Here is a 15,002-nt window from a genome sequence, read left to right on the forward strand (position 1 = left end):
ATCTGTGTGTCCAGCGCCCAAACGGAGACATAGAACTTGACCAAGTTGATCAAGTCCCACCCACCCAGCCAGGAGCCCCCTTGGTGCCCATTCAGTCAGCACCCTCTCAAAGACAGTGAGGGATTCTGATGAGGGAAATGTCCCGACCTTGCCTAAACAAGAGGCAGGAGCTGACAGAGGACAGATGCCTGGCCTCGGTGCTCCAAAGACAGCCTCTCAGAGGCTTTCTGGAGACTCCATAAACAACCAGAGTGGCTCCCTTTCTTTCCTGTCTCTTCTTCAAAGACCAAATGCCGAGACCTCTGTGCTCTCTGCCAGCCAGTGAATTCACCCCGAAACTGTGGCCAAGATTTGCTGTTCCCAGACTGTCTGCGGGGTCTTTTTCTCTGCTCTCCCCCATTTCTTATAAACCCAGTTTCGCTCTGCTCCTTGGCAACAGTCTACTCACCATCTCCCTCCTGTGATTTGGGTGCGGAGTAACTAAACATCTCAGATATTCTTTCACAGTAGCACCCTCCTGATTTAACACACCACAGATTAGCTCTTCCTGTTCTCAAACTGTCTACAAAGGGGAACCCACAGTTGTTGTGCTGTTTTGTGTCTGCCTCCTTTCACTCGGCATTATGTTGTGAGATTCGTCCACGTGGTTGTGTGTAGGTTAGTCTATTCATTCTTACAGCTGTCTAGCATTCTGTTCTTTGGGTTGAGAACACATCTGGCATTAGCAGGAGGTTCAACGTCTGCTCCATCAGCCTCTCCAGCCCCTGGCACCTCTGGTCTTTCTGCCTTCACTGTCACCCCCTGTAATCCACTCTCAATGGGGACCTTTCCAAAACTCAGATCTAAACTACTTAAAACTCATCCATTCTCACCTAGTCTTAAAATGCCTCCCCACAAATTATTGATTACAAAGAGAAAAATAGTAATTTATGGTAGAGAAACCTGGCCGACTCCACCTTAACCACACAGTCAAAATTAAAGTAACTGGTAATAAGACATAATGACACTATGTGCCTCTTGATATCCTGCATCAAGCAGGACACAATGTTCTGGCATTCCTGCCGAATATGTGTCACCTGTACCTAGTCATGAGGAGATATTTGACAAACCAAAATGAGAGATAATCTGCAAAGTAACTGGCCTGTACTCTTCAAAAATGTTAATGGCATGAAAGACAAAGACAGACTCAGGAACATTTGACATTAAAGAATAAAGAGACATTGGGCGCCTGGGTGGCTCAGTTGGTTAAGTGACTGCCTTCGGCTCAGGTCATGATCCTGGAGTCCCGGGATCCAGTCCCACATCGGGCTCCCTGCTCGGCAGGGAGCCTGCTTCTCCCTCTGACCCTCCCCTCTCTCATGTGCTCTCTCTCTCATTCTCTCTCTCTCAAATAAATAAATAAAAAAGTTTAAAAAAATCTTTAAAAAAAAAGAATAAAGAGACATGGGGTGCCTGGGTGGCTCAGTTGGTTAAGCATCTGACTCTTGGTTTCTGCTCAGGTCATGGTCTCAGGGTCGTGAGATCGAGCCCCGTGTGGGGCTCCACGCTCAGTCCAGAGTCTGTTTGTCCCTCTCCTTCCCCTTCTGCCCCGGCCCCCACTTGCTTGTGCTCTCTCTCTCTCTCTTAAATAAATAAATAAGTAAACAAACAAAATCTTAAAAAAAAAAAAAAAAGAATAAAGAGACATAACAACTAAATGCAACATATAATCCTGGATTGGATCCTGGACCAGAAAAATAAAAAGACACATTGTCACCACAATTAATAAAATCTGAATATGGATTATGCATTAGGTAAGAGTATGTATTAGTATTAAATTTCCTGATTTTCATGACCGATTTTCATAACTGCAGTTCTGTAAGAGTATAGCCTGTTCTGAAGAAATGCACATTGAAATATTTAGGGATAAAGAGGCACTATGGGGGCACCCAGCTGGCTCAGTTGGTAGAGCATGTGATTGTTGATCTCAGGGTCATGAGTTCGAGCCCCATGTTCGGCATAGAGCTTACATAAAAATTTTAAAAAAAGATGTATGTCTCCAACTTATTCAAATGATTCAGAACAGAGAGAGAGGGAAAAGGATTATGTGAGGAGATCTGAACAATGCCATGGATGGGAAAACTGAGGCTCAGGAGGAGACAGTCACATGCCCAAGGCCACACAGCAAATAAGAAGCCAACCCAGGTATGCCTGATTCTGAAGTACCCGCTGAAGTTCAGCCACGTGGGATTCAGGTTCTTCCCAGGTTGAGAAAAGGACTATCACTTTGGTCTATGTGAGCTTTTTACGGTCAAAGTCTGATGCTAAGTTTAACCTTGGTAAAGAAAAGACACTAGAGCCTAAAAACTAGGGTACTCGGATTAATGAAGAGCTGTTAAAAACAAATAAACTGAAAAAAATATATATATACAGATAGCAATTAGTAAGGATGGTGCCAAAATGTACCGAGAGATTTACATTTCTTTAAACCTTGCTATAAGATGAGATAATTATAAGGACCGGAAATTTCCGTCTGGGTCACTCAACCCAGCTCCTCTTTTTTCCCTTCCCCTATTTAATAGGCAAGGCACCTGGAGGTCAGACAGGTTGTGGTTTGCTGAGGTTATACCCTACAAGGCAGCCCTGGGAGCCCAGTGTCCGGACATGCCCTTCTACACAGTTTGTGGGCTAACACAGAAGGAAAGGAGAAACTTGGGGAAGAGAACTGTGGGAAGAATGAGGTTTGGAGGCAGATCAGAGGGTACTGAGTGGGGTCAGTCCTCACCTCATAGTGGGGGTGCTCAAGGGGCACGGCCTCAAATTGGGGAAGGCTTTTGCTGAACCAGGTGGTGACTGGGCGCTGCATGTTGATGGCGAATGGCTCAAAGCCTTCCTGGAGGCCACAGATGGCAAAGAACCGCAGGGAGCTCACGTCCTGACCCAGGTTCAGGTGACCCACCTGGCCGGGTCCCAAGCTGCAGACAGGTAGGAAGCCTGGTGGGAGGGGACAGAGGGGCAGAGGTGAGGACAGGTGGGCAGGGCAGGGGCAGGAGGGGAGGAGTTATGGTGGAAGGAAGGGATGGAAAAGCAGGAGGCTAGGGACCCAGTGTAGGGTCAGGTGAGAGGAAAGAAAACCAGAAGGGGGCCAGGAGGCCAGCTCTCACCATCCCCAATCTCGATTTCCCGGAAGGCCGTCTCAGAGCCTGAATCGGACATGAGGACCTCGCCATTGAGGGTGAAGATAATGGTGTTCTCTGTGAGGTCGATCATGCAGCCCACAACATCACCTGGCTGCCACGGGCGCCCAAATGGCTCACTGCCCAAATGCCAGCGCTGGCCCTGTGAGGAGATGAGGGGGAAGATGCGCCATGGGAGGGACAAGCAGAGAAACGGAGACACACAGAAGCAAGGAGAGACATGGAAAGATCCATACACAAGGCATTGGGCCCAGGGCATGTAGGACGGAAGAGGGGTCACCCCCACAGGGCCCCCATCATTTCCCACATTTCCATCCAAGATCCTTGGAATGTAAGGGGTAGGCTTTCATGCTCTCCCTTCCCACTGATCTCTGTATCCTATCTCTTCTGCCTGAGCTCTCTATGTTTTCATGGCTGGGGGCTGGGGTTATGCAGACCACCAGAGCGGTAGTGGGGAGTTGGGGGCGGCAGCGAGTGAGAGGGATGGAAAGGAACAACGAGACTGCCAATGTCTACAGACTCCTATAGACCAATATGCCCCCCGGAATAGATCAATGGATAATGGGTTGGATGGATGGGAGGCAGGGTTTATGCCTGGATGGAAGAATGGAAAGGAAGTTGAGTCTACATGGGTTGATACAGGAAAGGAAGAAAGTATAGACAGAAAGATAGATGGATGCGTGGGTGGGTGGGTGGGTGGATGGGCAGGGGGATGGGTGGATAAATGGATGAATTGATGGATTCATGCATTAAAGGATTCGATAAATAAATGAAATCACAGACTGATTAAATAAGCGAATGACTGAACTAACAAATAAATGAATAAACAGATGGAAATGTGGACGGTTGAGTGATTATCTGAACAGATGAGTAGATGGATGGATAACTGGATTTGTGGGTAGATGAATGGATGAACAGAAGGATGGCTGGATAGAGAGATGGATGATGGATAGATATATGTATGGATAAGAGCACCTGGGTGGCTCAGTCGGTTAAGTGTCTGCCTTCAGCTCAGGTCATGATCTCACGGTCCTGGGATCAAGCCCCGCATTGGGCTCCCCACTTAGCAGGGAGTCTGCTTGTCGCTCTCCCTCTCCTCTCCCCCTGCCCATCCTCGCTCTCTCTCTCTCTCTCTCTCTCAAATAACTAACTAAATATTTATTTAAAAAAAAGATATATGCATGGACAGGGAGGGTGGGATGGATGGATGGATGGATGGACAGACGGACGGACAGATGAATGAGTGGTAAGGCAGATACAGGGAAGAGTGGATAGTGGGGCACAGACAGAGGCAGGGCTGGCGTATATGAGCTGTGGGAGGGACCACGGGGCCTGGCAGAAAGGAGCCCAGGGAGGTACCCACGCGGTGCCCATTGAAGACATAGGCCAGCTCATCAGCTCCCAGCTCCACGTCAGGCCGCAGGTCAGGCCTCGCCCAGCCCACTCGCATCTCACCCGTGGTGACTGCTTCGAACTCAAAGTACCAGCGTCCGCTCTGCACCGCATAGGATTTCTCTGCCCGGAAGATGCGCACCCGATCCCAACGAGACTGGCTCTCCACCTGACCTACAAATGGGGCCAGGCAGAGTCAGGGGCTGGGTGGGGAATGGATCCCAAGACACTGAGAGGTTGGTGGGAGACACCAGAGACGTCAAGGGCCTTGGGGGGCCTGGGGGAAGAGGGATAATTTCTTGGTGTTACAGGAGAAGAACTGGGGACTCTCAGACTAGTCAAAGAGGTGGGAAGGACCTACTAAGTGAGACTCTCACCCCTACACCATCTCTTTAGCACTCAGAACCCTCAAAGAAGAGATGCTTACAGGACAGAAAGTCGGGTCAGTCACCGTCATGGTCTAGGATTAAGGGTCAAGATTAGGGTCGATGCTTAGATTCAAGGGTTGAGAGCAGAATCAGGGAGAGAGTGTCAGAGTCAGGCTCAGAGAGAGGATAGAAATTGGGGTTGGGGCCAGGGGTAGAGAAACTGAAGGTTGGGGACCACAGCTAGAGAGGCTGATGGAAGCTGGGACTGGAAGTCAGTGATAGGTCAGGGGTCAGGTTATGGGTAAGGGTTAGAGGTTCTGAGTTCTTGGTTGGGTGGCTCCAGGTTGTAGCCACAGTCTAGAGGTCAGGGGTTAGGCGTCTTAGCTGGGGGTCCGGGATCTGGGCTAGTGCTCACTGGGCTCCTGGTCTGGCAGGGCTCGAGTATGATCGAGGTCAGTGGTCAAGATTGGGTTCAGGGTCGGGGTCAGAGTAAGGGTCAGGGTGGCGGGGAAAAGGCTCGGTGTTGCAGATGGAGCCCAACCAGGGGCTGAGCGGGATCAGAAGTCAGGGGTCAGGCAGCAGGGCCTGCGTCGGGCTAGGAGTTAGCGTCAGGGGCCCCGAGGTCCGCACTCACTGGGCTCCTGGTCAGGCGGCTCGATGTTGTAGCCGTAGCCCAGCAGCGTGCGCACAGCCTGGCAGAGGCTATCTCGGTTGCTGCGCTTGGTGGCCTCATCCAGCAGGCGGTAGGGCACCAGGCGAGGGTTGCGGCGTGCTGGGATGTCCTGCACAGCACTGTAGCTCCAGCCCTGGGCCACGCGGTCTCGTGCCCACACATTGTGCCCATTCTCTGCCAGCCGGTCCACCAGCGTCATCTGTGCGGGTGTTAGCCGCACGTGGCTCAGGTCCAGTGGCGCCGGCTTGTACCCGTTGCTCATCATGTACCTGTGTGCGTGGCAGAGCCTGGTGAGATGAGACCCCTGACCCCCGCCTCTGGGCTCTGCACAACGGGGCCCCTGACTTCCCACCCTTGCTCTCGGGGTCCTGTGATCCTGAGCTCTGAGTTTTGGGATTTCTGACCTTCGATCACTTGACATCGGGGTTCCATGACTCCCCTGAATGAGCTTTGAGATACTTGGCCTCTGAACGCAGGATCCTGTGGCCCTAGCAATGGCTTCGCTTCACTGACCTCTGGCCTCTCTGACCCCTGCGTTGTGATTTGGGGAGCCTCATCTTCAACCCTGGAACTCTGACCTCTCACCTCTAACTCTGAGGTTTCTTACCTCTGACCTCAGAACCCTATCACTTCAAATTCCTGGCTTTGGAGTCCTTGACTTCTGAACCCTGGCCTCTATCCTCAGGACCTCTGATCTCTCACCTACAATTTTAGGGTCCCTTACTTACGACTCCTAATAACTTCTCACCTCTTTCCATTGACCACCCCTGCCTCTGACTTGGAGATATTACCTCTGTTCCCTCGTTTTCCCTGATTCTATGGCAGACCCTGACCTTGGGTCCCGACTCACACCCACTCTCCCTCTGGAACTCCCAACTCTGCAATCCTGACACCTCCACAGGACACTCACCACTGACTCCAGAGCCCTGACCCTTGACCCCTGGTCCTATGACCTTCACCCTAACCTGTGGCCCCTTTGTCTCTGACTTCAGCCTCCCTAGAAGACCCCCTCAACCGCCCAGCCCTCACCATGTCATCCCCAGCCTCCCACTGTATCCCCCAGATGGGACCCGGGCCACCACACTCACGTCTTGGGGAGTTTGGTCTTCTTTAGGTTGTCCTCTGCCTTCTCATCCGCCATGCCCACATGGCAGCCCAGTGCCAGCAAAGTCCTGGGGTGCAGAGGACAGGGTCACCGCACACATCCTCCTGGCCCCTGGCCTCCTCTCCCCAAGCCCGACTCCCCTCCTCCCCTGGCCCTTGCCAGCCCTCCACGTCTCTTGCTCTGGCTTTCTGGGTGTCTGTCCCCATCTCTCTGTCTCGGTCTCTGTCCCTCTGGCTCCTGTCTCTCCCTGCTTCTTTGTCTCTGTATCTCTTTGACTATGTCCATCTTTTCCTGTCCGCTTCTTTCCCTGATTCCGTGTCTCTCTCTTTCTCTTACTGACCAGCTCTCTTTATGCCTTTGTTGCTCTTTCTTGCCCTCTTTCAGCCTCTGCCTCACGGTCCCTGTCTCTCCTTGCCCTCCTCCTCACCAGAGGTCAGGCCCAGGCCCCTGCTCCCCGGTAGCCCCCTCACTTGAGCGTCTCCCCTGACATCTGCAGGTTGTAATTCCTCTCCGGCTCTGGTAGGCTGTGGAAGTCCACAAGACACGGGTGCAGCCTCTTATTGTCATCCCGAACCTGGAGAAATCCCAGTGTCAACTCCTCAGGTCCCCTTCCCTCCCCCCAACATGCCCAGACTGTGACCCCTGAACTCCTGCCCTTAGTTCTGCCACAGGAAACCCAAGAGTCCCTTCCCCCAACCACGGGCCCCTCCCTGCTCATTCCCCCCAACAGCAAGGCTGACGCCCTCATGCTGCAGGCAGTCCCTCACCGGGCCGTAGGTCCAGCCCTGCTCAATGCGAGTCAGCGCCCAGAGTTCATGGATGTTCTCTGCCAGCTTCCCCCGAATGCCCTCCAGATGGGGAGGCAGGACAATCTGGGGGCAGGGCAGGAAACATTTGTGAGGCCTCTGTGGTCTTTCCGGCCTGCACCAGGACCCCTCTTCCCAAGAACATGTACAAGCCCTGGACAGTCCCCCAGACCTTTCCCACTATTCTGAGCCCTGCTCCTCATCACCTGACCCTGACCCCAGGGTTGACATCCAGCTGAGTAAGGACTTAGAATCACAGAATTAAGGAATTATCCGGGAACGGGACTATCTCCCCCCTGTGGACTGGTTGCTCCATGAGGACAGGGCCTGGGGCTGCCTCAGTCTCTACCACTTTCCCAGCCCTGCCTAGCCTAGAGCCAGGCCCAGAGAATATCCTCCGGAAGTGGTTGCAGAATGAATGGATGAGTCTCTTTCCTTCTTTGTACAGTGAGTATCCGAACAATACTGACCTCATAAGGATTCAGTGACATAACCTAGGTAAACTACTAAATCTTACGTAGTTTAGATAAAAGCCTGCCACACAGTAGGTGACTAATAAATATTAATGTCATTAGTGTTCTTCAGACAAGAGATAATGATGGTTCAGACCAGCGCGGGCCATGAGGAGGAGAGGAGGCAGGGAGGGATGTCCAGGAGGCCAAGTGGACAGCCCATGAGGCTTACAAGCTGGTGGGGAGTGGGAGGGAGACATCCAGAAGGAGGCCCACCCTCTGGCCTGGCTACAGGGGGATGGCAAGTTCCCCGTGAAATAATATCGTTACTGCTACAGATAACAGTAACTACTGAGTACTATTTACTCAGGACTGCCTCACCAGGAAACCCTCTCAGGGCAGGCAGTACCTGGACAGTGTCCACAGGGCAGGGCACAAAGTCGGTGTGTGAGAGGCAGCGGCTGGGGCCCACCAGGTGGGGCCCCCGAGGCCCCTCCCGCCGATACTCTTTGATGGGCTCCAGATGAAGTCGCTCTCGAGGAAGCACAGCCTCGTGGCATGGGGTATAACCAGGTGGAGGGAGGAACTTGAATTCGCCATGGCGGCCACCAAGGAGGAACCGCACCCTGAGTGGGAGAGAGGGGTCACTGGCGGGGCAGATTACAGGGAGAATCCATGCTCAGTGGGGGTAAGGGAGCAATCCTGGGATCAATGGAAAGTTCTGGGAAAGATCACTGGGCAGTCATGGAGTCATGGAGGTCATTTAGGGCCAAAAGGGAAAGTATAACATCAAAGAGAATGTCTGAGGTCAATGAGAATCATTGAAGAATCAAAAAAGGAAAGTGTGGAGTCATTGGGGAGTTAATGCAGGGTCATGGGAAGGTCCACTGGAAGAGACGCTGGCTCAACAGAGTATTTGGGGATATTGGGAGGTTTTTGGGAGACCAAGAAGGCCATTTGGAAATCACTGAGAATCTGATGTAATGGTGAGGTAACCCTAATTACCACTGGGGAGCCCTCCACAGAGCTTGGGGTCATCGGGAAAAGACTGAGTTACTGAGAGGTCTTTGAAATAATTGGGGTCATTGAGGGATTAGGGTCACTGGAGGATTACGGAGCAATTGGAAGATCACTGGGAGATGTCGGGGTCACTGAGAAGTTAAGAGCATAGAGTCATTGGGAGAGTCCAAGATCATTGGGGGGTCACTGGGAGGGTTCGGGGTCACTGGAAGACAGCTGTCAGATTCTGGAGTCATTTGGCAGTCACTGGAATGGCATAGAGTCATTGGGAGAGCCTGACATCATTTGGGAAATAACTGGGAGAGTCTGGGGCTATTACGTCATTATGCAATTTGGGGGAACACTTGAAGGTCACTGGAAGGATATGGGGTTGGGAAGAAGCTGAGGTCATTGAAAGGGTCTGGGTCACTGGGAGGACACTAAAGTGTTTGGGACAATGTAAAGGTCACTGGGACCTTCACATAAGGATCTGACCCTTCAGTCCTGAGGCTCCAGGATGCTGGCTTTATAGGACGCCATGTTATGACTAGGGAAGCTGTCTTGGAACAGTCCCAGGTCTGAGTCTTGGCAAGGGGGCAAGGGCAAGTCCTCACTTGACACCAGCTGAGAAGCTGACGACAGGGAAGAAGAGCCCATCCAGGTTGAAGGCCTCAAAGACGCCCTGCACAGGACAGCCATTGATTCGGAAGGAGATGGATGGCACACTGAGGTCCAGGCAGCAGCTGACCACGTCCTCTGGGGCCAGGAGGTGCTGCCCTGGGGAATTCACCAGGCGTGCCACGTGTCCTGCACCAGGGTCACCAGGGAAGGGTCAGAAGTCAGAGGTCTCAAGACCTCATTGGTCAGAGACCAATGGTCTCAAGAGACAAGAAGCAGATATTAGAGGATCCTTTGGGATCTAGATCTTGGCAACCCTAAGGTCAAGTGTTCCCATGGAGGGTCCTGGAGCTCTGAGATTATCGGGGAGGTCAAGGTTCCCCTGAGTTTAGGATCCTGAGACCTATGGCGTCAGAGATTAAAGTCCTCCTGGAGTTAGAATTCTGGAATCTTTGGGGTCAGAACTCAAAGATCAGAGGTCATAAAAATCTGGGAAGTTTTCTAGGATCTCCAGGGCCAGAGATCATACATCTCCTGGGGTCAGAGTTCTGGAGGCTATGAGGAAATGGGTTAGGGCTAAGATTCTGGAAGCTTTAGGTCTTGGGAAATTAGGAGTAAGGGGTCAAAAGTTGGTCTATTCTGGGGATCAGGATCCCAATGACCCCAAGATGTGTGGTGAGAAACTTGGAAACTCTGGGTCAGATAGTGAGGGATGAGAGCCCCCTGGAAGGGTCCAGGTACCTGTCCAGAGATGCAGCCCGTCAAAGCCGTAGGAATAGAGGTCATCGCCGACCCCATTGCCGCCCCAGCCCTCGCCACCCCCTGGGTAGGGGCTGTAGCCCTCAGTGAGGGCCCAGCCCACCCGCAGGTGGGTGGCCTGAGCTGTCAGGAATGGAGCCACCTCGTCCACCATCACCTCAAAGTACCATTTGCCATACTGCGTGGTGCCCTCTGCTCGGCCCACGAAGATGTTGGGGCGGATGCTGCAGGAGAGACGGGACAGGAGAGGGAGTGAGGGAGAGATTGGGAGCAGAGCCAGGTTGTTGCAGGGGTGGAGGTGAGAAAGGGAGAAAGAGGAGGAGAGATATACATGGGGAAAACAGAAGGCAGAGACATGGAGACAGAGAGAAAGCAGAGACAAAGACAGAAAGAGACCTCAAAGAACAGAAGAGTGGCGCCTGGCTGGCTCAGTCAGTAGAGCGTGCGACTCTTGATCTCAGGGTTTTGAGTTTGAGCGCCACGTGGGGTGTAGCGATTACTTAGAAATAAAATCTTTAAAAAAAAAAAAAAAAGGGGGGGGCCTGGGTGGCTCAGCGGGTTAAGTGTCTGCCTCTTGATGTCAGCTCAGGTCATGATCTCGGGGTCATGAGATTGAGCCCTGCGTTGGGCTTTGTGCTGGACATGGAGCCTCCTTAAGATTCTCTCTCTCCCCCTCTCCTTCTGCTCCTCCACACCTTCTCTCTCTCTCAAAACAATAACAAAAACCAGAGATGAGAGAGATGGGTGGGAGACAGAAAAAAAGAAATGGAGGAGAAACAGACAGACAGAGAGAGAAACAGACAGAGACAAAATGAGCAAACAGAAAAAGACAGAGAGGAGAACAGACAGAGGCAGAAATGGAGCAGGGAGAGAGGACAAGAGGAGTGGGAGCCAGGGGTGAGCTGGGGCAAGAGCAGACATCTATGAGGCCCGGGTGTCAAGTCCTAGCATGGGAGGCGTTGGAAGGGACATCCACTGAATGTGGAGTCTCTGAGTCTGGGAAAAGGTGGAGAGGTTCTGAGATCTGTGGTCAGGGTGAGGTCAGGCTGGGGTCAGAGGTTAGGGGCCAGACCTGGTGACATAGTTGATGAGGTTTGTCTGCAACAGAAGCTCACGGCCAGGGAGCAAGTTCTCAGTAATGAGATCTTGGTTGGAGCGCACGGCCACGCCATTGCACACACACAGGGAACACAGCACATCTAGCACCTGAAAGTCAAGGTCAGAGGTCAGGTGGTGAGAGCACCAGGGCAGGGAGATCACGGAAGGTCTACAGTGGAAAGCCAGATATTAAGGATGATGTGCCAGGACAGGAGATTTTGACTGTAAGGAGGGAGTGAACGTGGGAGATCAGGGCTCACAGAGGAAGGTAAAGGGTCACAGAGTAAGGTCAGCCTGGGGTGGGGGGCCCACAGGAGCTGGGATAAAACATCAGCAGTGTAAGGAAGAAGAGACTGGAGTAAGAGGTGAGGGGTCAGAAGGAGGAGGGAAAGGAAAGGGTTGGTTAGGGAATATGGGGGTCAAGAGAAGATTTTAGATCATCAGGGGCTGCACACTCCTGTCTTTGGGGACCAACTGGATAAGGTACACATGGGAGCTGGTTAAAAATCATGCATCGGGAACAGGCAGGACCTGTGGCGAACTGGAGAGTGTAAACACGGCCCCCTAAGGACTACAAAACTAGATATTTTTAAAAATATTTCAGAGATCCAGTGAAGCACATCTGTGGCCCAGAATCTCCTTAAGAACTGTCAGTTTGAGACCCTTGTGTTGAGATGGAGGCGTGTGGAGAGCAGTCCAAGATGGGGGGAGGGAAGTGAGGGAAGTGGAGAATCCCAGGGCATGGGGAAAGGTCAGGGTTCAGATCTCAGGGGATGAGAGGTCAGGGGGAGGGGCCAACCTTGTGGTTCCTCCCATGCTTGTCCAGGAGAGAGATGATGGACTTGATGTGGTTCTCTTGGATGATGTTCAGCACCTCAGGACTCTCAATCAGGACACAGTACAGCACCTCCAGGATCCCTGCGTAGATGGCAGAGTGACAGGTGAGGAGACCACGGCCCTCCCCTGCCCCAGCCCCTGTCCCCTCCCCCTGGGTTCTCCTACCAGAGGAGGCCTCCAGCCGATCCAGCTTGCTGACCAGCCAGTCCAAGTTGGTAGAGAAAAGGGCACAGTTGGTACGATTGCCACGGATCAGGGAGGCTGAGGGTGGAAAGAGGGGTCAGACTCAATGGGACTGAGAACCTGGGGGCACTAGGGGAAATCAGGCCTGAGCCCCTTACCCAGGAGTTCATAGAGCAGGTTCACAATCTCTTTCCAAGACTCGGCTGCCTCCTCCCCTGCAAATTCGGCAAAGTGGGCAGCAGTGGTGTAGACATTTAGGCGGTCAATGCAGTTCAGGACCAAGGAGAGCATCCCCTGGGGTGTGGGGAAACAGGGTGGGTCACTGCGGGTGTCCCAGGCCCTCCCTTCCTTGCTTTTCTTGGATTTGTAAATTCATCTGACTTCAACAACCAGTGATTATGTCCCCAGATCCAACGCCCTTAGCTCCATGTTCCCCTCCACTCCCATCACCCTCCTCTCCTCCTCAGCTCTGTCCTTGTCCTCTCTGCCGCTGTCCCCAACATAATACATCCTTATTAACATCAGGACTGACTTTGTGCTTTTCCTTCCTGAAGTTGTCTTTCCATCCCACCCACTTCCAAGCACCCCACTCGGGTCCTGTGTGACCCAGCTCACTCTGCACACCAACCATCAGAGAGATTTTTTCACATTTTACATTTTCATCTTTGTCTTCTTTTATCGTGAATTATAACAGACATACAGAAAGGCATATAAAACATATACAGTCAGTTCTTGTTATTCGTGCTAGTTAGGTTCTTTAAAATCACCATGAACAGTTAGCAAATACTGAACCAAACAGGGAGTTTCGCTGAGTCACAACATTTTTGTCAAACGATCAATACATCCTCTTGCTTTATATGTGTGTCTGTTTAAAGACACTGGTTTAATACATATTGTTGATTCATTACATTAAATTCACGGCCAACAGCATTATAACTCATGTCTAAATGAAGCTTATCTAACATTTATTTTCTCTGTAAGGCACATCACAGCGTCTTGCGCTCAGGAACACTAGGCAGCACTCCAGCACTAAACTTGGGGGCCACTTGAAACGGCGAAATCAACAAAAAAAAACCACCACAGGGTAGATGGCTGTTATCTCGTCTCTCAGAGCTTCAGTGACCCATTCGTAATATGGGAATTACAACCCCCATGGGGTTATCAGGAGGATGTCATGTATATGGCACCCTTAGCACATAATAAAGCCTAAATTCAAGGTAATAATAACCACTAACACTTATACAGCACCCACTCTGTGCTAGCACCAGGCTTGGCATATACTAATTCCACTCCATAAGTTTTGTTATTGTTACTATTATCATTTCTGGATCAGACTGGGAGTCCCTGGAGGGGAGAAGGGCCAGGTCTTTAGCATTTAAGTGAACATGCTCCCCCATCACCCTGTGGAGCCAGCAGACCTTTGTCCAGTCCCCTCCTCCCACCCGGCTCGGTCCCCCTCACTCAGCCCCGGTGCTGAACGGAGGCGCCTCCACATCTCTTCCCTTCGTGCTCTCGAAACACACGGACCCCCAGCCCCTGACTGCAACTGAGGACCCTCCCTGCACTGAGGTCACTGATGCTCAAAGAACCACCTCTGGCCCTGCCCCTACCCCCATGCTCCACTCTGGTTCGGTGCCCCCAACTGCAGGCCGAGCCCCCGCAGACACAGCCTCCTGACTCCCACAGCCTCATCCTCTGACTTCTTCCGGTCCTGACAGCCTCCACAGGCCTAGCCTCTCTGCACAAGGCTTCACTTAGGCCCCGCCCCCCTCCCCGGGTGAAGGAGCAAGGCCCGCCCCGCCCCCTGCGTTCTGGTTGCGTCTCGCTCTCACAGGCACCGCCCCTGCTCTGCCAAACGCCCTGCCCCTCCCTCAAGGCTCCGCCCACCAACCCAAATCCCCGCCCCTCCTCAAGGCCCCGCCCCCTCACTTGTCCCCGCGGCCTGCGACCCGCCCCGCAGGCTCTCAGACCACTACGTACTTCCCCGGTCCCTCAGGCTCCGCCCCGCCCGGCGCCACGGCACCGCCCCTCCCCCAGGCTCCGCCCACCCGCGTCCACAGGCCCCGCCCCCCGCCGCGGCCTCACCTCCTCCTGGAAGAGGCTCTGGCGGTTGCGCAGGCTGCGCAGCTTGCTCTGCTTCTCCTCGTGCTGCAGCTCCTCGGAGGGCGGCTCGAAGTAGCCGATGAGGTCCTGCAGGCTCAGGATGACACCCTCGATGGGCAGCGCTGTGCCAGCTGGCGGCCCCGAGCCCCGCGGCTTCCCGCTGAAGCTGTCCAGGCCCCTGTGGGGACGGCGCACTTGTCAGCAATGAGCCCCTAGCGCTATCCTGCGGCGCTCGCGAGTCCTACCCCCTGGCCCCCGGAGAACTCTCATGGACACACCTGTTTCACAGAGGGGGAGACTGCGACTGACATTGGCCTGAGGTCACACAGTGGCCAAGGACAGGGCCAGGACTGGGACTCACGCCTGTGTAAGCACAGGGGGTCGTGGAAGCAGGTGTTAGGCTGGGGAGCTCCAGGATCAAGGGTCTGCGTGT

At 53.0% G+C, this 15,002-nt stretch overlaps 1 protein-coding gene and 1 non-coding gene across 2 annotated transcripts in view; one reads left to right on the top strand and one right to left on the bottom strand.

The window, feature by feature from the left end:
- The window catches only part of RYR1 (ryanodine receptor 1), a 107,691-nt gene that overhangs the window by 79,504 nt on the left and 13,185 nt on the right, over nucleotides 1-15,002 (bottom strand). Inside the window, exons 13-27 of the mRNA XM_021700963.2 lie at nucleotides 14,552-14,747; nucleotides 12,625-12,760; nucleotides 12,449-12,544; nucleotides 12,246-12,364; nucleotides 11,421-11,554; nucleotides 10,331-10,572; nucleotides 9,586-9,778; nucleotides 8,382-8,598; nucleotides 7,482-7,586; nucleotides 7,185-7,288; nucleotides 6,698-6,781; nucleotides 5,571-5,878; nucleotides 4,540-4,742; nucleotides 3,144-3,318; nucleotides 2,765-2,973 (exon numbers count right to left, since the gene is read on the bottom strand). Coding sequence (XP_021556638.2) covers nucleotides 2,765-2,973; nucleotides 3,144-3,318; nucleotides 4,540-4,742; nucleotides 5,571-5,878; nucleotides 6,698-6,781; nucleotides 7,185-7,288; nucleotides 7,482-7,586; nucleotides 8,382-8,598; nucleotides 9,586-9,778; nucleotides 10,331-10,572; nucleotides 11,421-11,554; nucleotides 12,246-12,364; nucleotides 12,449-12,544; nucleotides 12,625-12,760; nucleotides 14,552-14,747 — 2,521 coding nt within the window. The remainder of the gene's footprint in view (nucleotides 1-2,764; nucleotides 2,974-3,143; nucleotides 3,319-4,539; nucleotides 4,743-5,570; nucleotides 5,879-6,697; nucleotides 6,782-7,184; nucleotides 7,289-7,481; nucleotides 7,587-8,381; nucleotides 8,599-9,585; nucleotides 9,779-10,330; nucleotides 10,573-11,420; nucleotides 11,555-12,245; nucleotides 12,365-12,448; nucleotides 12,545-12,624; nucleotides 12,761-14,551; nucleotides 14,748-15,002) is intronic.
- TRNAN-GUU lies at nucleotides 1,927-1,999 on the top strand. The gene has a single exon. It is a non-coding gene; the product is annotated as a tRNA-Asn (tRNA).

This window comes from Neomonachus schauinslandi, chromosome 16 (assembly GCF_002201575.2).
Source record: "Neomonachus schauinslandi chromosome 16, ASM220157v2, whole genome shotgun sequence".
In the NCBI taxonomy this organism is placed as follows: domain Eukaryota; kingdom Metazoa; phylum Chordata; class Mammalia; order Carnivora; family Phocidae; genus Neomonachus; species Neomonachus schauinslandi.